Consider the following 27,571-nt stretch of genomic DNA (forward strand, 5'->3'; position numbering starts at 1 on the left):
AAAACGAATGGATTTCACTTCACTGATGAATTCAAAAAATTATCCCCCACCCTTGGCAAGAACCGCGCATGTGCCTGCCGTCAGCTGTGCAGCTCCGCTTGTTTTTAATATGTGAACATAATATAAGATAAATATCAGCAATTGAGTGGCCCATAATTTATAAAAAATGCAGTGTTTAGTCAAGCGAAGTCTCTCCAGCCAATTAAAAAAAATCTGTAAGTATCATTCATCACTAATTAATTAAGTCTTTAATAAATTTATAGGTTAATCTACTCAATTCAAAAATACATAGCAGATCCAAAGTACCACATTCAATCAATCAATCAAAATCAATAGAAAAAAAACAAATAGGGTAAAACGTTATAAATTACATGTGGATCATGAGATTTTGGACGACATGAATATGCAATACTATTTCATTGTCAATTCGCAATGTTTTTATTATTATTTGAGCTTCATCAGGCTCTCGAAATCAACATAGTACAAAATTAATAAATAAATAGAAGACAAATGGAACTTTTGAATCAGAAGCTGCTCATGAAAATTTAATAGAAAAACCTAGCGAATTCGATTTTTTATAGAATTTTTCCAGCTCAAATTTTCTTAGTTATGTTTCATGATAATTTTATTTTCTTTTCATCAAAAAGATCAGCCAAAGAAAATTTGACTCAAGGAAATTTTATGGAAAATATATCAATAGGCTCGACCAAAAGCTAATAGAAAGTCTAATAGAAATCCAATAGAATTGTCTAGTGAATTTGCCAGGTTTTTCCCTTAAATTTTCCCAGAAATAAATAACATCATTCACTGTAAACCATTATTTCAGGCGAGAAATACGCCAATTTCTCCTCCAGCATATCTCAAAATCCAAAGGCAGAATGCAGCCCCCCAAAGCCAAGAGTCTACGGTCAACCGACTCCCCAGACTCATCCGCACCTGCTGAAATCCGACGAACTAGTTCCCCGAATAAAGCTCCACGAGTTCAAAGAACGTAGAACGAAACTAGTAGAGAAACTAATAACCGAGGGGTGCGTTGGTAAAACATCCTCAAAACACATACTCATAATCCCCTCATCGAGTAAAGTCTACATGTCCGACAAAATTCCGTATGTTTTTCGGCAAAACACAGACTTTATGTATTTTTCCGGCTGCCAAGAGCCGGATTCTACCCTAGTTATAACAGTGGACGGTGACAGCCACACGGCAACGATTTTTATGCAGAATAAGGACGAAAAAATGGAGCTGTGGGACGGCCCGAGAACGGGAGCCGAGGCTGCATCTGAATTCTTCGGAGTCGATCGATCGTATCCAGTGTCAGACCTGGAATTATTCGTTGTGTCGTTCCTCAAGGAACACCAGAACAACTGCAATCTTTGGTATGAGAATAAGGAGATTATTCAGATGGAGGTGCACAAGAAATTGGCTCAGGTGATCAAGACCACTGGCTTCAACGCCAAGAATATATTCTCACCGAAGACGCTGCTTCACAAAATTCGACTGATCAAGTCGGACAGCGAAGTGGAGCTGATGAGGGAGAGCTGTCGGATCGGCTCCGAGGCCATTGCCAGGACCATTCAGACTTCGAAACCTGGAATGACTGAACATCAGATATTTGCTACTGTTGATTACGAGTGCAGGATGAGGGGGGCTGAGTATCTGGCTTATCTACCTGTTGTTGCGGGGGGAAATAATGCCAATGTCATTCATTATGTCGCTAATAATCAGGTTGTCGAGGATGGGAGCATGGTTCTTATGGATGCTGGTGAGTAATTTTTGCTTTTGCACGCTTTTTCTGAGGAATTCTATTGAAAAACTCTATTCGTTTTCTGCGTCAATTCTGTTGAAAATTATGCAATGCCCCTCCTCATTTTTAAATAGATATTTGTGTACAGAAAAGAATCTATAGATGTTGATTTTTTAATATAAATTATTCTGTTGGGATTTTTTCTATGGGATTTCTTGGGCTGAATTATTTCTGTAAAATATTCTTCAACAAAATGACTCGGCACACTAGCATAATCTTCTACAGAAAGTGCAAAAAACCAAATGGAATTTCCCAATAGAATTTCTTTAAGAAAACGCTAGATTTGTCCTAATTTTTTCATGCGTCACTGCCTCATGATCACAAATCCCATTTCAAACGACATTAACAGGCTGTGAATACCACGGATATTCGTCAGACATCACGAGAACGTGGCCCATAAATGGAGCATTCACCGATCCTCAGCGAGTTCTCTACGAGATCGTTCTGGAAGTTCAGAAAACATTGATCAATCAATTGGCTGAGTTTCCAACACTGGACATGCTTTTTCATGAAATGTGCAGGTTACTGGGAAAGAAGCTGCAGCAGGGGGGCCTCATCCCTAAAACCATGAGTGATAATCAATTGATTTCTGCTGCATATCTGTATTGTCCACATCATGTCAGTCACTACTTGGGAATGGACGTGCATGACACTGGGAGAATTTCTAGGGGTGTTAGGACAGAACCTGGGATGATAGTGACTGTCGAACCAGGTGGGTCTTCAAACTCGACTAGACATTATCTAGAAATAATTTCATGAAGTTAATCACGTGCGAAGAAAGTTTTTTGCTCGATTTTTCTGATGAGAGGAGGAGAAATGAAGTGAGCATATCTTAAAAATTTCTGTTGAGGAATTACTAGCGAAAATTTATCGATAGGTTAAAATGTATAAAAAGCTCAACTTCTAATCTTTTTTAACAAAATTGTTTCTTCGTTTGCATTTTCGTTTTTCGCGATTATCTCGGAAACTATGAGAGATAGAGCCTTAAAACCTATTCCATTCGATTCCTGAGGAAATTTGGGTTCCGTATAGGCAGATGGACGGCTCAGAATTGCGTTTTTCCACTTCCTACACCCTATACAAGATGAATTAAATTAATTTTTTTTGGCACTTTCGTTTTTCGCGATTATCTCGGAAACTATGAGAGATAGAGCCTTAAAACCTATTCCATTCGATTCCTGAGGAAATTTGGGTTCCGTATAGGCAGATGGACGGCTCAGAATTGCGTTTTTCCACTTCCTACACCCTATACAAGATGAATTAAATTAATTTTTTTTGGCACTTTCGTTTTTCGCGATTATCTCGGAAACTATGAGAGATAGAGCCTTAAAACCTATTCCATTCGATTCCTGAGGAAATTTGGGTTCCGTATAGGCAGATGGACGGCTCAGAATTGCGTTTTTCCACTTCCTACACCCTATACAAGATGAATTAAATTAATTTTTTTTGGCACTTTCGTTTTTCGCGATTATCTCGGAAACTATGAGAGATAGAGCCTTAAAACCTATTCCATTCGATTCCTGAGGAAATTTGGGTTCCGTATAGGCAGATGGACGGCTCAGAATTGCGTTTTTCCACTTCCTACACCCTATACAAGATGAATTAAATTAATTTTTTTTGGCACTTTCGTTTTTCGCGATTATCTCGGAAACTATGAGAGATAGAGCCTTAAAACCTATTCCATTCGATTCCTGAGGAAATTTGGGTTCCGTATAGGCAGATGGACGGCTCAGAATTGCGTTTTTCCACTTCCTACACCCTATACAAGATGAATTAAATTAATTTTTTTTGGCACTTTCGTTTTTCGCGATTATCTCGGAAACTATGAGAGATAGAGCCTTAAAACCTATTCCATTCGATTCCTGAGGAAATTTGGGTTCCGTATAGGCAGATGGACGGCTCAGAATTGCGTTTTTCCACTTCCTACACCCTATACAAGATGAATTAAATTAATTTTTTTTGGCACTTTCGTTTTTCGCGATTATCTCGGAAACTATGAGAGATAGAGCCTTAAAACCTATTCCATTCGATTCCTGAGGAAATTTGGGTTCCGTATAGGCAGATGGACGGCTCAGAATTGCGTTTTTCCACTTCCTACACCCTATACAAGATGAATTAAATTAATTTTTTTTGGCACTTTCGTTTTTCGCGATTATCTCGGAAACTATGAGAGATAGAGCCTTAAAACCTATTCCATTCGATTCCTGAGGAAATTTGGGTTCCGTATAGGCAGATGGACGGCTCAGAATTGCGTTTTTCCACTTCCTACACCCTATACAAGATGAATTAAATTAATTTTTTTTGGCACTTTCGTTTTTCGCGATTATCTCGGAAACTATGAGAGATAGAGCCTTAAAACCTATTCCATTCGATTCCTGAGGAAATTTGGGTTCCGTATAGGCAGATGGACGGCTCAGAATTGCGTTTTTCCACTTCCTACACCCTATACAAGATGAATTAAATTAATTTTTTTTGGCACTTTCGTTTTTCGCGATTATCTCGGAAACTATGAGAGATAGAGCCTTAAAACCTATTCCATTCGATTCCTGAGGAAATTTGGGTTCCGTATAGGCAGATGGACGGCTCAGAATTGCGTTTTTCCACTTCCTACACCCTATACAAGATGAATTAAATTAATTTTTTTTGGCACTTTCGTTTTTCGCGATTATCTCGGAAACTATGAGAGATAGAGCCTTAAAACCTATTCCATTCGATTCCTGAGGAAATTTGGGTTCCGTATAGGCAGATGGACGGCTCAGAATTGCGTTTTTCCACTTCCTACACCCTATACAAGATGAATTAAATTAATTTTTTTTGGCACTTTCGTTTTTCGCGATTATCTCGGAAACTATGAGAGATAGAGCCTTAAAACCTATTCCATTCGATTCCTGAGGAAATTTGGGTTCCGTATAGGCAGATGGACGGCTCAGAATTGCGTTTTTCCACTTCCTACACCCTATACAAGATGAATTAAATTAATTTTTTTTGGCACTTTCGTTTTTCGCGATTATCTCGGAAACTATGAGAGATAGAGCCTTAAAACCTATTCCATTCGATTCCTGAGGAAATTTGGGTTCCGTATAGGCAGATGGACGGCTCAGAATTGCGTTTTTCCACTTCCTACACCCTATACAAGATGAATTAAATTAATTTTTTTTGGCACTTTCGTTTTTCGCGATTATCTCGGAAACTATGAGAGATAGAGCCTTAAAACCTATTCCATTCGATTCCTGAGGAAATTTGGGTTCCGTATAGGCAGATGGACGGCTCAGAATTGCGTTTTTCCACTTCCTACACCCTATACAAGATGAATTAAATTAATTTTTTTTGGCACTTTCGTTTTTCGCGATTATCTCGGAAACTATGAGAGATAGAGCCTTAAAACCTATTCCATTCGATTCCTGAGGAAATTTGGGTTCCGTATAGGCAGATGGACGGCTCAGAATTGCGTTTTTCCACTTCCTACACCCTATACAAGATGAATTAAATTAATTTTTTTTGGCACTTTCGTTTTTCGCGATTATCTCGGAAACTATGAGAGATAGAGCCTTAAAACCTATTCCATTCGATTCCTGAGGAAATTTGGGTTCCGTATAGGCAGATGGACGGCTCAGAATTGCGTTTTTCCACTTCCTACACCCTATACAAGATGAATTAAATTAATTTTTTTTGGCACTTTCGTTTTTCGCGATTATCTCGGAAACTATGAGAGATAGAGCCTTAAAACCTATTCCATTCGATTCCTGAGGAAATTTGGGTTCCGTATAGGCAGATGGACGGCTCAGAATTGCGTTTTTCCACTTCCTACACCCTATACAAGATGAATTAAATTAATTTTTTTTGGCACTTTCGTTTTTCGCGATTATCTCGGAAACTATGAGAGATAGAGCCTTAAAACCTATTCCATTCGATTCCTGAGGAAATTTGGGTTCCGTATAGGCAGATGGACGGCTCAGAATTGCGTTTTTCCACTTCCTAGGCCTTATACAAGATGAATTAAATTAATTTTTTTTGGCACTTTCGTTTTTCGCGATTATCTCGGAAACTATGAGATCCGATCAATTAGCCCCTCATGTATAGATATTCCAAATTTTTATTTTTTTCCTCATTGAAGTAGTTTTGAAAAAAATTGCGAGCTAATAAAAAACATTCGCTAGTTAGGACTTTTTTTAAAATAATTTTTTGAAAAATCTCACCTGAAAAAAAAGGCGTTATCCCTCCCACTTCATTATTTCCAAAAAATTTTATCACCAATCGGTAGCAAATTGTTTGAAGATTTTTGCGAGTTAAGAAAAAATCGTCAATGCACTCCTATTATTGTGTAAATTAACAATTCCAATTTCCACTGAAAACCAGAGTTGATGACCAGAGTTTGTAGCAGAGATGTCAGACAAGATATGAATGTTTTTTTTGGCTCAAATGAAAGAGCGGGTCGAGAAATGGCGTGCAGAAGTCTTTAAAGATGACAAATCTCTCTAAAGATGATGTCTGTTTTCAATTGAAAAGTGCAATTGTGACAACATTGTCCAGTGGGTGTCTAGGAGTCTCCCCTGGTTCAACACCATCTTTAGAGGTCCTAGCACGCATTTCTCGACCCGCTCTTTCGTTTGAGCTCCAAAAAAACATTCATATCTTGTCTGACATCTTTGCTACAAACTCGGGCCTTCAATTGAAAATGAAACTTCAACTGCGTGAAATACACAGCAGTATGAAAATTCGGCTGCGTGAAACACACAAACTTCACGCATGCGTGGAGTGTATGGAGTGTACGGGAGTGATTCACGCAATGGTGCGAATAGTCACGGCCTAATTTTAAAATTTACCAAGTTCAATGAATTGTTAATTTATAACTGCAAATTCTCATTCATTAATCAATTTCAGGTGTTTACGTGAACTCAAAAAATAAGCTGGCACCACCAGAATTCTGTGGTCTTGGAATACGAATAGAAGACGATGTCTTAATAACTGCTAGTGGTCCTGTAGTGCTGACAGAGCCCTGTCCGAAAGAAATATCAGACATTGAATCTCTCATGAAGTTGAATAAATCATGATTACTGTAAAAAATATAAAATTGACATATCTGTAGATAATTTTTTATTCATAAAAAAATAATAACGGCGACAATTATCTAGTGGAATGCAATTCCATTGTTAAACACGAACAGTTACTCGAATAGTTGCTTCGTAGGAAATATTCGAATGTTGTAGATTTGTATCCAATAGAGTATCACCAGGAGTAGAAGCAGTAGGGCGTAGACAATTAGTGCGACAATCAACATCTGTCACGATTGTTTGGATCAGCAATGGGAGAAACATTAGTTTCGGAGTTTGATGTCAGCTTGTTTCAAAGTTATGAAGTTGGTGAGTTGCTTGACACGGAGACGAGACCAGACGAGGTGGTCGTGGAGGGCGTGAATTTGGGCGGCTGCGAGGGCTGCACTCTCGGGGTAGAGTACTGTAGTACAACCGAGACCTAAAAAATTGATTATAGTGAATATAGCTGAGGTGCAAGGGGTTATTCAAGGAAATTTTTCTTGCAAAAAAAATAAAAAATTACCTAGTACTTTCTGTAAGAAATTCTACTGAATTTTTATTGGGACTCTACAGGAATTCCATTGGGAGATTCTATCAGATTTTTGCTCTAATTTTATTGAAAATTATTCAACCTCCGCCTGCATTTCTCAATGTTAGCCTTTTAATATTAGTTTTTGTACATATTAGTATTTTCAATAGACATCTGCGCAAAAAAAACAAATGGATTTTTTCCATTAAATTTCAAGAGAATTTGTAGAGTGCGGATTCTTTTTTTCATTTTCTTCTAACTACATAAAAAGCTAGTTTCATTTCACTGGGATTCATAAAGTTCAACTAAATGCAACACAAAATGTTGTTTAGCGTCGCAAATTCCCATTTTCTACAATTTTATCTTTGCGATTGTATTTTTGATCCAACTGAATAATCAATCAATTGGGTAAAAAAATATTCCACTGCAAAGTGAAGGTTAAAAAAACACTTGTCAATGTCAAAAATTGATAATTCATGTTGATTAAATCCCCACCTCGTCGAACTGACCTCGATCAATCCCAGTCAAGTAGAACATCTCCTACTTTGACATTGTGAAAGCCCAATAACATAATTTTCGAAATGAATAACCGACTGAAACACGTACCTGATGGCACATTCAACGAAGACCAAACATCCTGTGCGACGTTATCAGGCTTGACGGGTGGACAATTGATGACCGGCAGAGCTGTGTTACCAGAAAGTACTGGACCCAGACCATTGGATCGACCGGCGACAGCCACCAGCACCACCTAAGTGACACGATAAAGTTGCGAAATTAATAAAAAGAGTGAAAATTCAGATATCGTTGTGACAAATAATCTCTCTGGCGTCATTTCCCAATGTTTACTGCTCTCGATATCCCGTATCAGTCACATGTTTTCACCCACATTAACATAAATTCTGACCTTTTCCCCGGTTCCCTCGTACTCGGAGAGAATTTTTAGAGTCTCCGCTGTGGCCTTGTGGGCACTCGTAACGCGCAATTCAGCTTTTAGGCCTAGGGCAGCTGCAAATCGCGCGATTTTATTGCAATGCTCTTCGTCTGATGGTGACCCCATGAAGATTACTATCTTTGAACTCGCCGGGGGAACTAGGTAGTCCAGCTGATTTGCCACCCATTCGAAGTTACGTTTCACTGTGTTCAGATCGGCATCTGTCACTGTCGTCAGATTTCTGTATACCTAATGAGAATTAATCAATATTATTTAATTATGAATGATGAATATTTCCCTGATATCGTTTATGCAGAGGAAATTTCGCATTAGGGATATCCAAGCTCTTTGGCTATTTTTTCTCAAGCGAAAATCTGAAAAAAAATTACGAAGGTCACTTTTGGAGAAAGATTAATGGAATAATTTAAAAATTTATAAACAGTTAATTTTCCACCACAAAAAACATTTTTTCGGAAACGTAAAAAAATTATTCATATTCAGAATTTTACCAGAAATCGAATTTATGCCGAAAAAAATTAGGTCTCCAAAAGTTTAAACAATTTCAACTATTTATTTATGAACAATGAATATATTAAAAAATAATAATTCCGTGCAATGCGTGAATATTCATGACTTTTTTCCAAATTTTTCTCGCGCAATTTAATTGACAAATTTGATGATTAAAAATAGAAGATTAAAAAGAACATGGAGCAACAATTTATTCTTAATAACCCATTAGTTGTTGGTGGATCGCAACAGACTATTTATATCCAGGGATGCTGTTGAAATTGAAAAGACAATTTTAAAAACGAAGTAAAGTTTATTCAATTTAAATAATCCGTATGATTAATCTACCTGCTTGTCCTTCATGAGCCTCTTGTCACCGGACGGCCAGAGCCTCCAGGAGTCACTGTCAATAATATCAGCAACTAGAATCTCCCCAGTAGCATCAATACCGAATTCAATTTTCATGTCGATCAACGCACAGTCCCGAGTGGCCCAGGCTCTCTCCAACACTTCGAAAACAGCCAGAGTCGTGCGGTTCATGATGTCGTACTCGTCTTGGCCAATTGTCACACCATTGAGCTTGAAATTAGCGGAGACAATTTGCTGGGCCGACCACTGGGGATCGTGGTTTGCATCGTCCTTGAAGAATGTCTCCTGAAGAGGTGGATTGAAACGAAAGCCCTCTGGGACACCTGAACCATTGAAATCAGAAAATATTCTTAATCGAATTTTTTATTCTGATGAACACCCCAGAGAAAAAATTCCACAGAAGAAATACTGAATTTCTATTGAGGCATTTTCTGTAGGAATTCCTCGACATAAATTTTCACTTAAGTTTTTTTCACTTAATTTTTTTCTCTTCACACAAAAAATCAAGCGACAAAACTCGAAAAATTTGAGCCAAGAAATTTCTATAGAAAATATCTCAATAGAGTAAGTTGTACATAAAAAAATCTGACTTTCGCGATAAAATATTCTCCGAAACGGAATTTTTCAATCAGTGACGAATTAATAGAGTTTCCAATGGCAATTCAATAGAATTATCAAGCGAATTCACTCTATTTTGTTCTCCTCTCATTGAGAAAATCAAGCAAAAAGCTTTGAGCTGATGAATTTCTCTAAAAAATATTTCAATAGAATAAGTGTTATAGAAAAATCAAATTCTATTGATTTTATCGAAAAAAACGTGCAGAAAAGTTGCGGAATTTTTCGATCGGCGACAAAGTACCAGAATTTCTAATAGAAATTCAATAAAAATCCAATATTATTATTGATTTTTATTATATAATTTTTCTAGTTTTTTCGTGTATTCTCTAAAATTGTGAAATCCTCATACCAGTATGTCTTTTCACGAAACTTCCGGTCGCCAATCGTCTAGTCACCCACTCAATAGGCACCATTTCACATTTTTTCGCGATAAATGAGGTCTCCCCTGCGACCTTAACAAAAGCAGTTCTCAATCCAGCCTGATTCAATAACTCAAATACTTTGGCAGTGGTGGCTGTGCTGATCGCTGCCTTGCCAGCCAACTCGTGAGATTTCACTCCATCCCCAGCGGTGATTCTGTCTTTGCTCTGCAAGAGACATAACGTCGGATCCTCCAGAAGCTCGAAGACCTGTTTGGTCTTGCCTTCGATTATCAATTTTCCAATTTTGTAAACTGCAAAGAGTCATTAGATTTTTATTTTTCTACAGAAATTCTTGGCCGTAAATTGCCAAAAAATTTTCCATTGTATTTTCATTTGAGAAATAATTAAGAATAATTACTAACTGAAACTTCTTGAGGAAAAAATTCCAACAGGATAAATTATACAGAAAAATCAACATTTATAAATATTTTTCTGTGAACAAATATCTATACTAAAATGCGGGGAGACGTTGCACAATTTTTAATAGAATTGACGCAAAAAACAAATAGAATGTTTCGATAGAAATTCAATACCCACTCGTATTAAATCCCGAGCAAATCATTTTTTTTGTTTCGTATACGTCTTTTAAATCTTTAAGGTATATTCCGGAAAAAATCTAAATGGCTTAATTAATTGCATTCTCACAATTTGAGAATTGAGTTTTGCTGTCCTCATATGTAAAACATTATTTGCTAATTAATTCTTTGAATCAAATAACAAATGAGTTCACGAAATTTACAATTTTTTAAAGTTGAATATCGTAGAAGCTATGCACTATACAATTTAACTAAAAATTCCCTGGCTCACACGTAAGAACCTTCTTCTCATAAGATGAAAAAATCGAGTTCGGGAGGATCCATAGTCCCGTCAATTGGCCTAGGCCTCGCGTGCTCGAAGCTCGCATTTCATTATTTATTATCTCCTAAAACTAAACTGTGTATGGCAACTAGTTGGAATTTTTTTCAATAGCTGGAGAATATTATAAACATTATCCATGAAAATCATGGGGACAATCGTAAGGAAAGCCTGTTCTCTGGGGATATACCTTAATTCAGAATCGAAATTCAATCGAATTTCTTGAAGCAATCGCTATTTTTCATGTTCAATTTTTTCACCCGTGTACACGAAAAACCTTGAATGCCCCGAGCAAATTAACAGGTTTTTTCGTCATCCCAATAACCCACTGAATATCAATCCGCACACATGTAAGGCGATATCGAAAGATTAAAGATGCTTACAAACTCACGGATGTACAGTCCGAGCAGGAAAGCGTGCTCTCGAAAAATGCTTAGCAATTTCCCCAAGCAAACCCCAATCTCCCAAAATATCGACTCCATCCAAAGCTCAATTAATAAGCTATTCCCACCAATTAACAATTAATTAACTGACGACAAATTACCTGACATGGTTAATCAATCTCCCCTGAAATAAACCTCAACGATAAATGCGGTCGGTCTCCCGAGCGCTCCAACTATTACCCACCCGATCCCCAGCGCTTCCCCACCACGTGAAAAAGCCCCTCAAACTCCAATTGGTCGAAAAACATATTTGTTATCGTCCACCCCCACCACACCTCAACTGATATTAATATTTTTCATTAAATCCCCCTCGAAGATGCGTTAACATTCCGTAAATCACCTCCTGACATCTTCGAGGGGGCTCAACAAACATCGGACTGTTTGTCAAAACAAGACAAATAAATAATCCAAAAAACAAATAGATTAATCGTTTGCCGATGGAAACTCCCACGCACTCGGATATTTCGAAATAACTGCCGATTAATTCCTCATTCTTATCATTTATTTTCACATCAATCGGTTGGATGCTGACGATGGAATGAGCAGAGCGGGTGGAAAAGACTGGCGAGTAAAGAGCGATGGGAATATCGTCCGGAGGTCTAGTCAAAAGTCCGTACTCATTCCTCAATCCTCACTCATTCGTTAGACGCCACGCGATGCGTGAACACGTTGCCCGGAGCCCTTCGTTACTCTATTTTATTTCCTGAATAGTTCGAGGGCGCACGTGGTTTCGTCGTCTGACACACTCTCTCTCTCTCTCTCTCTCCTCTCTCTCTCTCTGATTCCCTCTCCCTCTAGTTATTCAGTATCGAATATTTATTAATTACGCTGGGACATTGGACCGACAACGACGGAAGAGTCTCCCGAAACAGGTAATAAATCAGGTTTTTATTTGACCTTGGATTTTGGGCCATTTAACAAGTCGGTACAGTTTCTGTCAAAAATAGCCTCTTTCCCCCCGGAATCGTCCCTTAATCGCTCATTTTTACTTTGGAGCATCCGCTGTTGATCGATCCCTTCGGTTTAATTACGCTAAAAAATTGTTTTCCAGTCTGTGAAAATTATTTGACGCTCCGAATTTTGCGTAGTAATTTCGGAGCGGCGTGGAGGCACGTGCGTCCCAGCCACTGACGCTTGCTCCGAAAAAATTCGGAGCAGATTTTCGTTGAATTTAAAAAAAATTATTTCCCAATATTTTTCTCTATTTCACTGATTTTGTGATTATTCTGTGATGGTTTTTTGTTCCATCATTGAATAAATGTTGCATAAATATTGCAGCCTCACAGCGTCATAAACATGACTGAAAATGATCTGAAATAAATTATTTTCTCATTGTATGAAATCGAATGAGAGCGGAATTTTGTAATTTGCCAGTTGGTTCTTTGACCCCAAATTTCGTCATCAGATTATTCGGATTTTCAACGGGATATGTGTTAATCGTTGTGAGATACAGAAACTGCCCTGACGAGTGGTGGAGTGAGGTTTATCTCGGTAAAAATTCAGCATTTTCGATATTGTTATGTTTTACGAATGAAGATAAGGGGTCTTGCAACATCACGATGGAAGATACTGAGGCATGCTCAGAGGCAATGTCACGTTTGGCAGTTGTGGATGCGGGGGAGAGCCTACCGAGGAGCAAGGGAGAAACTAGGGGGCAGAAAGCGTCGGGGTTGACGCATGAGTGCGGGGTTTTCGGGTGCATCGCCGCTGGGGATTGGCCGTCCACGATTGATGTTGGACAAGTCGTTTGTCTTGGTATGCGACCTGAGAGATCAAAATATGAATTTAATATTTTTCGTATTTTTCTATGAAACGTATTAAAGAACGGATTTTTTTCCCTGCGTTTAGTAGAAAACGTTAATTTTTTCACACGTTTTCCCAATAGAAACTGATTTATCTACACAAGTTAGTCTATTGGGATATTTCCTGTTGAAATTCCTCACCCCGAGGTTTTTCGTTTGATTTTTTTCGTGAGAGATTGAGAAAAATTGAGTGAAAAAACTCGAAAAATTCATATCGAGAAATTTCTTCAGAAAATATTTGACGATTTTTTCTTAAAATAATTCTTTTCGAACATTCTTCACAAAACATGTTCAGCAGAACAATTAGTAGAGTTGCCAACGGAAATACAATCGAATTTCCCAACGAATTTGTCGTCTTTTTCTGCGCAATTTTTCCCTGCGTGACATCAATTTTCGGTTTTGATCGCCAGGACTTGTGGCCCTGCAGCACAGAGGCCAAGAAAGTGCTGGAATAGTCACAAGTGAGGGGGTGTGTGCCAAATCATTCCACGTCCACAAGGGAATGGGAATGATTAATAATATATTCAACGACCAAAGTATGAAAAAATTGAAAGGCAATTTGGGAATTGGTCACACGAGGTACAGCACCAGTGCAGCCAGTGAGGAAGTTAATTGTCAACCGTTTGTTGTTCACACTGCACATGGAGCCTTGGCTGTGGCTCATAATGGAGAGCTTGTAAATACGGAATCTCTGCGAAAAATGGTAGGTGAATAAATGAGAGGAAAAATCGTCGAGGCATTTTTCTGATTTGATAATTATTCTTTTACGTCAGAGATGAGTTAAAATTTCCAACAATTTGTTTTTTTTTAAAGACATTTTCGATCTTTCTGTTAATTATGCATTTGAGAACGAATGGCTTTAGGAGAAAATCATTAGAAAATTTCCAACAAAAAATTTAATCAATTTTATGAGATACTCTGCTGTTTTTTAAACTCATTTTTAATGTTTTTCAATATTTAGTAAAATGAATCGTTGGAATATTTTCTCCAAAAAATGTTCTCGGTAAATTATTTGTTAAAATCAATCACGTTTTATCGATTAATTTTTCGTGATTCTATTTTAACTTTTACAATTTTTAGGTACTTGGAAGAGGTGTTGGCCTGAGTACTCACTCAGACTCTGAATTAATAACACAAGCACTGTGCCTGAACCCTCCAGAGGGAGAGGTGAACGGCCCAGACTGGCCAGCACGTATCAAGCATCTCATGCAGCTTGCTCCCCTCTCCTATTCCCTAGTTATCATGCAGAGGGATAAAATTTACGGGGTGAGGGACCCCTACGGCAATCGCCCCCTGTGTCTCGGGAAAATAGTGCCGATAGGCAAGCTCGGTAATTATCGAATGCAAAATCAATTATCATCATTCACAGAACTCGTGAAATGAATCGTGAATCGAGTGTTTTATTTTGTCCAGCTGGAAACGAGTCTGAGGACGACGACGATGCAGAGGGCTGGGTGATATCCTCGGAATCCTGTGGATTTTTGAGTATTGGTGCTCGTTATGTGCGAGAAGTTTTCCCAGGTGAAATTGTTGAGTTGACTCGTGAGGGAATAAAGACGATAGACATCGTGGAGAGGCCGGATAAGAGGCCTCAGGCATTTTGTATATTCGAGTATGTCTATTTTGCACGGAGTGACAGTATTTTTGAAGGTAATTTATTTATCCAATTTATTTATTTATATTTGATGGTCTTTATCTAACCAAATTATGAGAATACTCGTAGGAGAGAAGTGGATGATTCTCAAAATTTGAGCTATAATTGTTATTTTGTTTTGGAAAATGTTTTGTAGAAAAAATACATTTCTGATACTCTTCACAATATTTTCGAAGGTAATTACTCTTTATTCATGCGAAAATAATGAGAATAATTGCAGTGGAGAAGTGAAAGATTCTAAAAATTCTGCTTTTCATTGTAATTTTGTTTTTGAAAATGTCAACGAGAATTTAAAATTGATGTTCAACCCCCAGTTGACCAAAATTCTTGCTATTACCCCAGGACAAATGGTGTACTCAGTACGTATGCAGTGTGGCAGAATGCTGGCTCTGGAGTCTCCAGTAGAAGCAGACATCGTGAGTTCTGTGCCTGAATCTGGAACTGCAGCAGCTCACGGCTACGCGAGGCAATCAAAAATCCCCTTCGCTGAAGTTCTCTGTAAAAATCGATACGTAGGAAGAACATTCATTCAACCCAGCACCAGACTGCGACAGCTGGGGGTGGCGAAGAAGTTTGGAGCCCTCTCTGAGAACGTCAGAGGGAAGAAGCTCATTCTCATCGATGATTCCATTGTCAGGGGCAACACCATTGGACCGATCATCAAGTTGTTGCGAGACGCCGGGGCGAAGGAGGTGCACGTCAGGGTGGCATCACCTCCTCTCAAGTATCCCTGCTACATGGGGATCAACATTCCCACGCGAGAGGAACTAATTGCCAATCGATTGGACAGTGTGAAATTAGCTAAACACGTGGGTGCAGACTCACTCATTTATCTGTCGGTTGATGGACTGGTCCAGGCTGTCAGGCATAAAATGGATAACAGGGAGAGCAGCTACATTGGACACTGCACGGCATGCCTCACCGGAGACTATCCTGATGAACTACCTGGTGATCTTGACTGGTGAACGTCGACGAGTTAATTATGGGATTTATACATTAGAGGAATATGCAAGTGATTGAACGTTCTGGCCATGGTTTACTAGGACACTTCAGTATTGAATCAGCCTCAATGGTCAACATCACACGATGCACAGGCGGAATCTCCAGTTTTGGCATATGAGTTTTTATGAATTTAGTTTCGTTTATTATCAATGATTCATTTTGTGTTCTCAGTCTCGGAGGCAGATACTTCATGTAGATTATTCATGTGGATTATTTTTTTTTATAAATATTCTCGTTGTTGGCGGAGAATATCTTTACATTTTTTCGATTGTGTACAGATGATAGGCATTGTAGGATTATGAATAAATATGCATTTATACGCTCCGTTTTGGGTTGATAATTATTTAATTCTGTATTTTACTATGTTATTCGTGAGGAAATTCGTTGGAAAATTCCATTTGTCTTTGGTAATTATTCCATAGAATTAATACCTAATCTCACTATTAGTGGAAATTTTGATTTTGAAGCTTATGAAAAATTTATAGGATATTGGGAAATAATAATAATTATTAAAATGAAAATAATAATAACAATTATTATTATTATTATTAAAATAATTGAAAATAATTAAATTAAATTATTATTAAATAATATGTAATGAATTTCGGAGTCATGAACATTTGCAAAATTGAATGAAAAATAGTTTACCTTATTTTCTTTCATTTCCTAAAAGTTATGCGTGTCGCTCGTTATGTGTACTGCGCTTGCGCGTCGCTAATTTAACGGTGGAGGTGGCAAATTGTGAATGCACTTGTGCTGTGCACGTGTGCTTCTGTCTTCTCTCGTAATATCCAGCAATATAAAATACAAATAATTGTTTCTGGTGATTTTGGAGCATCGTAGGTTCACAAAAATTACCCTAAATGGTATTTATAATGGATTTATCGGGCCACATGCATCGTATTAACAACATCTAATGTAGAAAATGATGACATAACCTCAAGTACTGGCATCACTCACTTCGTTTACATTTACAGATCATTTGAAATTGTAAAAAATGGTTCGACACAACAATCAACTGCCGGACAATCTTCCACAGCTGCAGAATCTCATAAAACGTGATCCTGAATCCTACAAAGAAGAGGTAATTATCGAAGAATAGCATCTATCAATCAAAAAAGACAAGATTCACGTCTGAAAAATTTTTAAAAAAATCCAGGGCTTTTTCTAAGAAATTCTATTGAAAAATCCAATTACTTTTTTATTATTCTAAAATTATGCTGTCCCCTCGTATTTTTAAATAGATATTTGTTGATTTTTCTGCATAATTTATTCTGTTGGAATTTTTCCTGTAAGAATTCTTGGGCATGAATTTTCCAAGTTTTTTCTTCGATTTTATTATGTTATTATTATTTTATTTTCATTGATTTTATAATTTTAATGATTACTTTATTTTCATTTTTTCGATTTTATTAAAAAATTTGTAAAATTTACGCCTTTTCTACATCACAAACTGAATAAAAAACCCACCGCCTCAGTATTGCGAAAGAGTCATAAATATTCCAAAAAACAAATCTCATTTTTCCCTCATTCAATAACAACAAGAATTAAAATTCTCTTCCAGTTCTCCCAGCAGTACAATCACTACAAATCGACATTGGAAGTATTTCGCCTGACCCCCGACAAGTTCAACAAGAGTCTCGATGAACTCCTCATGTTCATAGCCCAGGTAGACATCTCCAGCCCCCTTAACAAATAGAAACCATCTCAAGTGATCTATTTTCCTTCCAGGTATAACGAAAACCCGAGTATTTTCCCTAAAACTAAAGCCCACTAGATTTAATAAAAAACAATAGAACATAGTTTGATTGAGCCCTAAAAATGGAGAAACACCTGAAGCAACTGAAAACGAAAATAGTGTGTCGTGATGACGTGTTGAAAGAACTGTACTCCCTGCTGGGGGTTCCCGAGGAGCCCCTGCCCCACAGCATCTTTGTTTACGGTCACATAGCCACAGGCAAGTCCCTAGTCGTGGAGTCCCTCCTAGAGCATTTCAACTACAACTACTCTATGATAAACTGCATTGAGCACAACAACACTCGCCACATGTTTGATTACATACTGCAGGACCTCAGTTCCTACGAGTTGAAGAGTGAAAATAATTTCAAAGGGGCTCACAAATGCGACAATTTGATGGATTTCATCGACAACTTACGTCAGATCTCGAGTAAAAATCCTGCAAGTCCCATGATAATTGTCTTTGACAAGTGCGACAGGATGAGAGACATGGACATGAACCTTCTGCCAGCTCTCTTGAGGCTTCGAGAGCTGTCTGGCGTCAACATCTCCACTATTTTCATTTCAGACATCATCTGGGAGAAGTACAGAGTGAAGATGGGACTGTTTGAGCCGATAAGAGTCCATTTTCCACAGTATACTAAAGACGAAATGATGGAGATTCTGTTTGCGTACAAACCCGAAGGGTATACAGATGGCTTTTACCAGAATTACTTGAACCTCTTCCTCTCCGTGTTCTTCAGATTTTGTCGAGACACCAATGAACTTCGTTACATGGCCCAAATCAACTTCTCCAAGTACATTGAGCCCGTCAAATCAGGCCAGTGTGATGAGAATGATGTCACAACACTTTGGAGGAACATTTCCAGTGTTTTGAAGTCGAATCTTGAAGTTATTTATCTCAGAGTGTCTACTGAGGACTTCAAAGAGAGGACTGAGCTGTCACAGCAGATCGAATCCACCACGAAATTGGCTCTGAGTTTTGAGCTGCCATTTTACGCTAAATTCATGCTCATCGCTGCCTACTTGGCCTCGTACAATCCACCTAAGGAGGATAAACGGCTGTTTATGAAACAGAGTAGTAAAGCTAAGAAGAGGAAGAGGACTGTGCCCCTGAACAAACCGATTACTATGAATACTCATGTTGGACCGAGAACTTTCCCTCTAGACAGAATGCTAGCCATATTTTGCGCTATTATTGAGGAAAAAGTTGATCTCAATGCCAATTTATTAGCGCAAATTCCCACTATGTGCCAATTGGGACTGTTGTCAGTCGTTGGGGACAATAATCTCGATGAGCCTAAATTCAGATGCTGTGTCAATCTTGATTTTGTCGTTATTATTGCCAAAACTGTGGGGTTCAGCGTCAGAAATTATTTATACGATTTCATTCATTAATCAATTTTTACATTGAGGATCCATTGATCGCACTCATATTTTTTCATTTTTAGTTTGATATTTTGCTTTGTGTTTATTAATCACTTTTCATTATTACTAATAAATGGTTTTGTACGTTGAGTAAAAAATTTGTTTCATTCATTTAAGGTCGCCCACTGCTACTCGGACGAACTGGTAACATATCCTCAAGAGATTGTAGATATCCTGAAGACGCACAATACTGTTCTTGACAATGACATGCGAATGGTAAATTTTTTCTTCATTATTTCCTGTTCGGTAGGGGATGAAACGAGGTGCATCAATTGCAGTTTTTTACGAATGTCTGGGTTGACGATGACACCTGTTCTACAACTTTTCTTTGGATTTTTCGAGAGCTTTTTACCAGTAAAAATTCTACAATTCGAAAGCTAGCGAGCAAAAAATCCTGCGAATAAGTGAAAATTCTTTTTGTTTCTCGTACAAAATTTCAGGGATTTTTCCTCTAAAAATAAACAACCAGTTCCTTATCCTCAGAGATGTCTTAAAATCTGACTCGATTCCCTCGTTTCATCACTTGCCAACTGCATCGAATCTAAACGAAAATTCATCCCCCGAATTTCCTTCCCCAGACATTCTGCAAGACTCTCATCCTCCTCCGGAACAAAGGCCTCCTGGAGCCGACAGTCCTCCTGAGCCTCTTCTTCGAGCTCCTAAAATGCCAAGACAAAGCCCTCCGCCAGTTCCTCCAAACCCACATAATAACCGACATAAAAAGCATCAACTCAAAGCAGAAAAACACTAAAGTAAACACAAGCCTCCAAAACTTCATGTTCACAATGCTGAAAGACACGAACGCCCGAGCAGCCAAGATGTCCGCCGACATAATGATCGAGCTCTACAACAAGAACGTCTGGAACGACTCGAAGACCGTGAACGTCCTGGCAACCGGTTGTTTCTCCAAGATCACGAAGGTCATGGTGGCGTGTCTCAAGTTCTTCCTGGGTACTGACCCAGAAGACGGCAAGAACTCCGACGACAGTGACTCCGAGGACGACACCCCCAACGTCAAAGACGTCATGATGGCGAATAAAGTCAACAAGAAGACGAAGAAACGAGAGAAGCAGCTGAAGAAGGTGAAACAGCTATTCGTAAAATCGAAGAAGAACAAATCGAAGGCCCCGCAGTTTAACTTTTCAGCCCTCCACCTGGTGCACGACCCTCAGGGCCTCGCGGAGAGGCTCTTCAAGCAGTTGGACAAGAACAACGACAGATTCGAGATTAAACTCATGACTCTAGACGTAATCTCCCGACTGATAGGTCTTCACAATCTGTTTCTCCTGAATTTTTACCCATACCTTCAGAGGTTTCTTCAGCCCCATCAGAGGGAGGTGACGAAACTCCTGCAATTTGCCGCCCAATCGTCGCACGAGCTGGTGCCTCCTGACGTTCTGGAACCTCTCCTGAAGACTCTTGTGAACAATTTCGTGACCGAGAGGAATTCGGCGGACGTTATGGCCATTGGACTGAACGCAGTGCGAGAAATCTGCGTGCGGTGTCCGCTGGTTATGAATGAGGACCTCCTCAGGGATCTGGCGCAGTACAAGAACTACAGGGAGAGGAGTGTCATGATGGCGGCTAGGTCTCTTATATCGTTGTTCAGGCAGACGATGCCGGAGTTGTTGCATAGGAAGGATAGGGGAAGGCCGACTGAGGCCACTGTTGCTATTGAGAGTCTTAAGTACGGGGAGGTGGCTGCTAAGGATTACATTCCTGGGGCTGATGTGCTTTTGGATGAGGGCATGGGGGGTGGCAGTGAGAGCGACAGTGATGACGATGATGATGACGATGAGGATGGAAAATGGATCGACGTTAATCATTCTGGTGAGGAGGGAGAGGATAATGAAGATGATGAAGATGATGAAGACGAGGAAGACGTGAGTGGAGATGAAAACGAGGAGAGCGGAAGTGGTGATGATGATGAAGATGATGATAATGATGATGAAAAGGATGATGAGGAAGACGGGGATGACAAAAAAGGGGAGAAACCCGCAGGCAAGGCAGTGCGAAGGCTGCTGAAAGCCAAAAAGCGAACGAAATTAGACAGGAAGAGGGAGAAAGTGGAGAGACTAGCTAGGGTGAAGAAGACGAAGAAGGTGGAGTTAACAGCTGAGCGGAAGGCGAAAGCTGCGCAGATATCGGTGGATCGACTACTGACTGACGAGGACTTCAAGAGGATTGACACTGCTCTGGTGAAGCAGCAGGTGACGCATGCCAAGAGAGGTGTGAAGAGACCGCCTCAGGAGGAGACGCGCGGGGAGCTCGTTAAACTCGGAGACATTGAGAATATTTTTAAGAAGAGGAAGCACGACAAGAATGCGCGGGTCGAGTCTGTGAAGAAGGGGAGGGATGATCGTGAGAAGTTTGGGTACAAGGATGGTCGGCAGAATCCTCTCTGCAGTAAGACCAATCGGGAGAAGAAGAAGACGAAAGCCTTTCAGATGATCAAGCACAAGATCAAGTCTAAAACGAAGAGGTCTTTTAAGGATAAACAGATTGCTTTGAGGAATCATTTGATTAAGCAGAAACGAATGAAGTGATTTTTGTTGGAGTATTTTTGAATAAATTTATTTTCATTGGATTTTACTGGTTTCAGAAAATCGTTAGAAATAATGTAACTCAAATTCTTGATTTGAAAAAACGTATCTTTATCTTTGTCTCCAGGAATCAAGTTCCTCGATTTCAGAATCCACGTATCTCGGTGAGAATTAAAAACGAAGTCACCTAAACTATTTTTTTAAACTAGTTTTAATCAGTTTTGCGAGTTACTTTTTTTCAGAGTTTTGCGGATTTTGTTTGTTCGATACTTTGGACATTTTTCTTGAAAAAAGATCTCCATTTATTTGGTGACGAAGGCAATTTCCCCCTGTGACTATATTTTTTAATAACACATGTGAAAACATTTAATAGAAGAATTCTTGGGCACGATTTTCCCAAGCTTTTTTCGTGGATTTTATTATGAGAAACAGATGAAAATACAGTGGAAAAATCTTTAAAAATTTACGTCCAAGAGCTTCTATAGAAAAATCTCAATCTATTGCCTTTTCTATGAAATATCTCTTAATAATTGACACAGTAAAGTGGCATAATCTCCTATGGAAATGATGCAAACAAATTCAATAAATGATTCAATAGAATTTGTTAGAGAAAGAGCGAAGTTTTTCAATGAAATTTCTTCGTGCCATTCTTTCCATGAAATGCATATAAAATTCATACACAAAGTTCAACTAATATAGAACCGACCCTCGCGCCACAAACGCGTCGACTGGATATTCCACCCCCACTCCAACTCCTATGCACCTCCCGGAGTCCATTTCTCAATCCACAAATGACATATGCTCGGCGCTATCACATCCAATAGTGTTCGATGAGACCGATCAAGTGACTGATACCATATAATCATAACCATCAGTGAGTTATTCCAAGTTGTTCTCCAAAATCGTGAGGACCACCTTCTGGTTCTGTATTGAAACAGGTTTCATGATGTGACAAAATCAAGAGCATTGAGTACAAAAATATGAGCAAGTGATAGTGATAGTCGACGTGATGTGACTTCTTTTGTTTGCAATGACCTGTTGATGCATAACCACACGAAAATGTGGAAGCGCATTTGTGCATTGTTTGGTGTTCTGTGTGTGCTGAGGCCTGGAGCATGTACTGCGCATTGTTACTCCCAGTTCTGTCACAATACCGTAAAGATCTTATTCATAAAAAAATTTACGGGGAAGAGTACACTGAGAGACAATCTTGGAAGTTCTCACACAAGTCTTGTTTGAGCCAAAAAATCGCGAGTTAAAAATTACCGAAAAAGAAATTGTTTTATTTGAATTTAAAAGTTTTAAATATGAATCGCTCAGCTTCCAACAACAGCGATATATTTGTACCATATCATAATATTGCTTTCATAATATATTATTATAAATTTAATTAAGGTTTTATTTCTTATGTCATTATATATAATATCCGAACGGAAAAACGACTGTCCGTTGTTTCGCATAAAACGAAACTTTTTTTAAATTTTTTACAATTTTTTTTAATTTTTAATTTTTAATTTTTTTAACTAAATCTATTTTTGCGACAATAATTTTTCAACAGAACGCATGGCAAATGCTCAGCACTAGATTATATTTTTTTTGTAATTTTTAACTTGCGATTTTTTTGGTTCAAGAAAATATTTTTTTTTTCCAGTGCAGGGTAAAATGAACCATTTTTAATGCTCAATAACTGAAAATTGTAAGAGGGAAATCAACGTTTTTGATGAGGAGATATTAATAATTAAGGGGAATTAATAATAATAATAACAAATAATAAATAATAATAATTCCCCTATTTATAATTCCCCTGATTAATAATCAATAATTCCCCTATTTAAAAAAGGTCCATTTTACCTCACCTTCCCCCCCGCTCTTTCCTCTTCTGGGTGCATTTGACGGATATTTCATAATTGCTTTTAGTCTCTGAGTACAATAGAATCCCAGGGGAGAAATACCGCAGGCGATGGAGAGTGTCTTCTGACTGCCATCCAGAATAACTCAGAATGCATGAACATGAAATTTCATGGGTTGGGCCGGCTGCCACCCCCCGGAGTTCCACTAGTGGATTTGAAAATTTCTGCTTACGTTTATCACGAGAGAGGAACGAAAGCCACTGCCTTTAATCTCACTGTTAGAGATATCACATTCCGAAGTAATTGAAATTTTGAGTTGAATACATACGAACAAAAAGATTCCTGAGTGGATGATTCAAAGATATTTTTAAGGATATTGTGGCGGGGTGAAAAATTAGTAGAATGAGTTGCATAGAACAATCTCATTCCATCAATTTTCTCTATAAAATATTTCTTATTGAACATTTCTTCTAAAAAAAAAATTTACGCAGAAGAGCTGCGGAAAATTAATAGAATTTTTGATAGAAGAAAAAATTACATAATTTTAATTAATTTTTTTCCATATTTAATTTAATTTCCACAGGAAAATAAGTAAAAAAGAACATAAATTTTCTGACTTTTCACCCATTTTTTTTCCTCTCATTGAGAACATGGAAGAAAAAAATTACGCCGAAGAATTTCTACAGAAAATATCTCAAAAAAATAAGTTGTATCCTTAGTTCCCAAGTTATTCAATGGAAATTCAACAGAAATCTTATAGACCTTTCCAATAATTCGCTATGTTTTTCTGTAAAATTTTTTGGCGCATTCACCGTGGCCCTAATATCCTTAAACGGTCCGTTCACCTCGAGATGTGAAAAAAATGTCTCAGGAATTTTTTCAAAGCGATAATTCAATGTTTAACAAAACGTTGAAATTGAATTCGTCTTTCTCGTGTGGAGTTCATATCTCTGAATGTCATCTTGATTGATTCAGGATTGGTAACGAGGTATCAAGAGCGTGGAGATTCGACATCGTCTTACTGCCGACATATACATTTCCATGGATCGAATGATTCCGATGTCAAACCGAGTTTATTCGTGTCTTGTCCCTTTGCTACGACAACTTTTGAAGAACGATCCTACTGGTTTGAGTACTTAATCATCGGGGATAATTACGAGTACAGTAGGAAATTGTTGTTCAATGTTCCCAGCCATCATCATATTGGTAAATATTCAGGGATAATGGGAACAGTAGCAAAGTGAAATAAGATGAGTCTAGGATATTTGATAGAAAAAAAAATGGGTTTCAATTTTTCTCATAGCAGTATTTGCATATAAATTTCAAGTTAAGAACGAGAAAGTCTAAAAAAATTTCCTAAAAAAATCGATGGAAATGGTACTGAAAGATTGTATTTATTTTTTGTGCCAATTCTACTAAAAACTATACAACATCCCCCCACAGATATTAAGAATTCTCGGACATGATTTTTCCAATTTTTTTCTCGCATTTTCCTATGAGAAGTAAATAAAACAAGTGGAAAAAAACGTGGAAAATTTACGCCCAAAAATTTCTACAGATAAATCAAAATAGAATTGGCGCAAAAAACAAGTGGAATATTTTAATAGAATTTTGTAGAATTTCTGAGAAAAAGCGCTAGGTTTTTCTGTCAAATTTTTTCTCACGAATTATTCTGCAGGTGAACGGGTAGATGACGTTAGAAATTACATTCCCTTCGCCTACATCGATGTGTCTGACATCCCAGCAGTCTCTTTGCACATCCAGCCAATACCCAAAAAATTCAACACCTCTGATTACCGTATCTGGGTGATAAATAATGACACAGGTGCATCAGAAGTGACAAACCTCAAGTTGTTAAATTCAGAGGGCCACATTAGGCACAATTTCACAATGTTGGATGGTGCACATTACGTCTACGTGACAGCGATGCACCCAGATTGTGATGAGCAGGGCTGCATAAACAGCACATTACCTGTTATCACTGTCAAACAGCCAACGAGACGCATATTAATCATGATAATCAGCGTTGTTTGGATACCCCCTGTGATACTCTACGCAATTTATTACTTGTACAAATTATCCAAGAAGAAAGATTTGTTCAAGCAAATCGGCAGGAGGCCAAAGTGTCTTCTGGTCTACTCGCCCACGCATATGGCGCATGTGGATGTTGTCTCAAATTTAGCCAAGTACCTGAGGTCTTGCAATGTCGCGGCTATGGTCGACGTTCTTGACATCCCAGAGACTGACACAAAGGTGAATATTTCTTTTTTACATGGAGGAAAAATGTGTCCCGAGAATTTCACGTGTGAAAAAATTGAATAGAGAAACTAGAATTAAATTCTATTGAAGAATTCTATTCGTCTTTTGCACCAGTTCTGTTAGAAATTGTGCGACGTACTCGCGTATTTTTAATAGATGTTGAGAACTCAAATAGAATTCTGATTGAGCTGCAATAGGAATTAAAGACAGTTTCTTAGAGAAAGTGCCAGTTGTTCTATTAAATTTGTCAATTGAATTGCTTGAAAGAAAAATCCTTAAAATACTTGAATTAAATACCTAAATACCTAAAATCAATGATTGCAAGAAGCGAAAATATTTAGATTAAATAAATAGAACATTACTGATAGTGTAAATAAATCTCATAGATTTAAGGATGTTCGACACCCTTTTAGCCAAAATTGACGTTGTGTTCATTTTTCTGGCAAATTATCGATGGGAGTGACGTGAAAAAATCTAACGATTTTGTGGTTTGTCATTCTTTAATGGCTCACGAAGTTGCGTAGTAGTGCGATAATTTTCATGCGTTTTTTCTACAGTTTTGTGATTCTTTTTAAAAGTTTAGAGAAAACGCAGGAAAATGTTCGCACCACCTTAAAATTTCGTCAGTCATTAAATAATGACAAAACTCAAAAACGTTATATTTTTTCACGTCAATTCCATCATAAGTTTGTCAGAAAAATTAAAAAAACGTGAATTTTGGCAGAAAGGGTGTAGAACATCCTTAAGCACTTTAAACAAAAAAAATCAGACCTGCAAAGTTTAAATAATAAAATCATGACAAAAGTAGAAAAGCATTTCACTGGGGAAAAAAATAGCCAAACTACTTAAATATCCTTAACAAATGCTTCATTCACAGGACCCAGGCCACTGGTGCAACGAGGCTTTTAAATCAGCCGAAACTGTAGTAGTCCTGGCGTCACCATCTCTCGGTGCAGCGTCGGTGCCAGTCATCTACAGAAACGTCGACAATCACGCATTGAGGCTTCTCAAAGAGAATTACTCGCACAGGAATAAGCGTTACATTGCTGTTGAACTTCCTTACTGCACCTCTGATGAGATACCAGAAGAGGCCAGACTGTTCAAAAAGCTCAGGCTCCCAGAGAGTCTGGACAAGCTCGTCAAATACCTCCACAATATCGAGTTCGTCAGATGCTTCACCGGCTCAAGTCAAGCCTTGATCGAGAGCATAAATTTAGCGACGATTGAGGTCTCTCGAGAGAGACAAGAGAGTCCCAAAAACATTGACGAGACTCACGAACTCCTCCCGATCATTCACAACCCGACAGTTACAAGTGTGGAGGAAGAAGTTTCTCGGGAAGATCTCAGATCTGAAGATTCCAGCTACGAAGTTGCGAACGAAGAGCCTGTGATTAGGACCTTCAGAACACAAATTGACGAACTGAATTTATTGGGAGAGGTCGAAGAACCTGGGGAGATGAGGTATGAACCCCCTCCTGATGTCGGCGAATTTCGTATCGATCAATTGGACTTGTAAGATTCCTATTTGTACGTGACTTTACTCGTTTGTATACATTTTTTATACGTGATGACCTGTTGTGACCGAGATTATTTCGTAACTATTTATTTTATAATTAAATTTTAAGTGGTTGTTGTAAATGCCTATTTGCGCACGTCTTTTAAGATGAATATGAATAAAAAGTGATTTAGTTGATTAACAATTGATGAGGGATTTCCTGATTTTTCTTCATTTCTCAAATAAGACCTGATTTTTTTACCTGTTTTATTCCATGCTCCCTGCAT

General features: G+C 38.2%; 5 protein-coding genes across 6 annotated transcripts; 4 read left to right on the top strand and 1 right to left on the bottom strand.

Moving 5' to 3' along the window:
• The first annotated feature begins 69 nt into the window (after positions 1–69).
• LOC107035649 (xaa-Pro aminopeptidase 3) lies at positions 70–8,139 on the top strand. The gene is made up of 4 exons (XM_015253171.2): positions 70–215; positions 827–1,762; positions 2,154–2,516; positions 6,686–8,139. The coding sequence occupies exons 1-4, from the start codon at positions 167–169 to the stop codon at positions 6,853–6,855; spliced, it is 1,518 nt and encodes a 505-aa protein (XP_015108657.1). The 5' UTR covers positions 70–166; the 3' UTR covers positions 6,856–8,139.
• Positions 6,882–11,718, bottom strand: LOC107035651 (multifunctional protein ADE2). Its single transcript, XM_015253172.2, has 6 exons — positions 11,616–11,718; positions 10,144–10,467; positions 9,156–9,499; positions 8,274–8,549; positions 7,973–8,117; positions 6,882–7,276 (listed from the first exon to the last, which is right to left on the bottom strand). The coding sequence occupies exons 1-6, from the start codon at positions 11,620–11,622 to the stop codon at positions 7,119–7,121; spliced, it is 1,254 nt and encodes a 417-aa protein (XP_015108658.1). The 5' UTR covers positions 11,623–11,718; the 3' UTR covers positions 6,882–7,118.
• Positions 11,719–12,008: 290 nt separating this feature from the next.
• LOC107035648 (amidophosphoribosyltransferase) lies at positions 12,009–16,296 on the top strand. Its single transcript, XM_015253170.2, has 6 exons — positions 12,009–12,386; positions 13,051–13,269; positions 13,727–14,019; positions 14,397–14,646; positions 14,730–14,966; positions 15,313–16,296. The coding sequence occupies exons 2-6, from the start codon at positions 13,074–13,076 to the stop codon at positions 15,933–15,935; spliced, it is 1,599 nt and encodes a 532-aa protein (XP_015108656.1). The 5' UTR covers positions 12,009–12,386; positions 13,051–13,073; the 3' UTR covers positions 15,936–16,296.
• Positions 16,297–16,711: 415 nt separating this feature from the next.
• Positions 16,712–21,938, top strand: LOC107035678 (protein SDA1 homolog). 2 transcript variants are annotated; one of them, XM_015253224.1, is made up of 5 exons: positions 16,712–16,838; positions 16,950–17,056; positions 17,537–17,641; positions 19,255–19,353; positions 19,716–21,938. In XM_015253224.1, the coding sequence occupies exons 2-5, from the start codon at positions 16,970–16,972 to the stop codon at positions 21,681–21,683; spliced, it is 2,259 nt and encodes a 752-aa protein (XP_015108710.1). In that variant the 5' UTR covers positions 16,712–16,838; positions 16,950–16,969; the 3' UTR covers positions 21,684–21,938. The 2 variants fall into 2 exon arrangements, with proteins under 2 accessions (XP_015108710.1, XP_015108712.1); XM_015253226.1 differs by having other exon boundaries at positions 16,712–16,811.
• Positions 21,939–22,461: 523 nt separating this feature from the next.
• Positions 22,462–27,489, top strand: LOC107035591. The gene is made up of 5 exons (XM_015253075.2): positions 22,462–22,835; positions 23,598–23,829; positions 24,506–24,736; positions 25,209–25,783; positions 26,667–27,489. The coding sequence occupies exons 1-5, from the start codon at positions 22,722–22,724 to the stop codon at positions 27,303–27,305; spliced, it is 1,791 nt and encodes a 596-aa protein (XP_015108561.1). The 5' UTR covers positions 22,462–22,721; the 3' UTR covers positions 27,306–27,489.
• The last annotated feature ends 82 nt before the right edge of the window (positions 27,490–27,571 follow it).

The sequence above is a fragment of the Diachasma alloeum genome, unplaced genomic scaffold (assembly GCF_001412515.2).
Source record: "Diachasma alloeum isolate Michigan unplaced genomic scaffold, Dall2.0 Dall_scaffold_00199, whole genome shotgun sequence".
Taxonomy (NCBI): Eukaryota; Metazoa; Arthropoda; class Insecta; order Hymenoptera; family Braconidae; genus Diachasma; species Diachasma alloeum.

Bases quoted from the DNA above. Each gene is read 5' to 3' on its own strand.
- LOC107035649 (XM_015253171.2), top strand. From the start codon at position 167: ATGCAGTGTTTAGTCAAGCGAAGTCTCTCCAGCCAATTAAAAAAAATC. The intron at 216-826 runs GTAAGTATCATT...CCATTATTTCAG, and splicing joins CAGCCAATTAAAAAAAATCT to GCGAGAAATACGCCAATTTC. The intron at 2,517-6,685 runs GTGGGTCTTCAA...AATCAATTTCAG, and splicing joins GATAGTGACTGTCGAACCAG to GTGTTTACGTGAACTCAAAA.
- LOC107035651 (XM_015253172.2), bottom strand. The intron at 9,500-10,143 runs GTATGAGGATTT...TCAATGGTTCAG, and splicing joins TTTCGTGAAAAGACATACTG to GTGTCCCAGAGGGCTTTCGT. The intron at 8,118-8,273 runs GTCAGAATTTAT...CGTGTCACTTAG, and splicing joins ACGAGGGAACCGGGGAAAAG to GTGGTGCTGGTGGCTGTCGC.
- LOC107035648 (XM_015253170.2), top strand. From the start codon at position 13,074: ATGGAAGATACTGAGGCATGCTCAGAGGCAATGTCACGTTTGGCAGTT. The intron at 14,020-14,396 runs GTAGGTGAATAA...TACAATTTTTAG, and splicing joins CGGAATCTCTGCGAAAAATG to GTACTTGGAAGAGGTGTTGG. The intron at 14,647-14,729 runs GTAATTATCGAA...TATTTTGTCCAG, and splicing joins AGTGCCGATAGGCAAGCTCG to CTGGAAACGAGTCTGAGGAC.
- LOC107035678 (XM_015253224.1), top strand. From the start codon at position 16,970: ATGGTTCGACACAACAATCAACTGCCGGACAATCTTCCACAGCTGCAG. The intron at 17,642-19,254 runs GTAGACATCTCC...CATTCATTTAAG, and splicing joins TCCTCATGTTCATAGCCCAG to GTCGCCCACTGCTACTCGGA. The intron at 19,354-19,715 runs GTAAATTTTTTC...TTCCTTCCCCAG, and splicing joins TTGACAATGACATGCGAATG to ACATTCTGCAAGACTCTCAT.
- LOC107035591 (XM_015253075.2), top strand. From the start codon at position 22,722: ATGCATAACCACACGAAAATGTGGAAGCGCATTTGTGCATTGTTTGGT. The intron at 22,836-23,597 runs GTAAAGATCTTA...AATTGCTTTTAG, and splicing joins CCCAGTTCTGTCACAATACC to TCTCTGAGTACAATAGAATC. The intron at 24,737-25,208 runs GTAAATATTCAG...ATTATTCTGCAG, and splicing joins TCCCAGCCATCATCATATTG to GTGAACGGGTAGATGACGTT.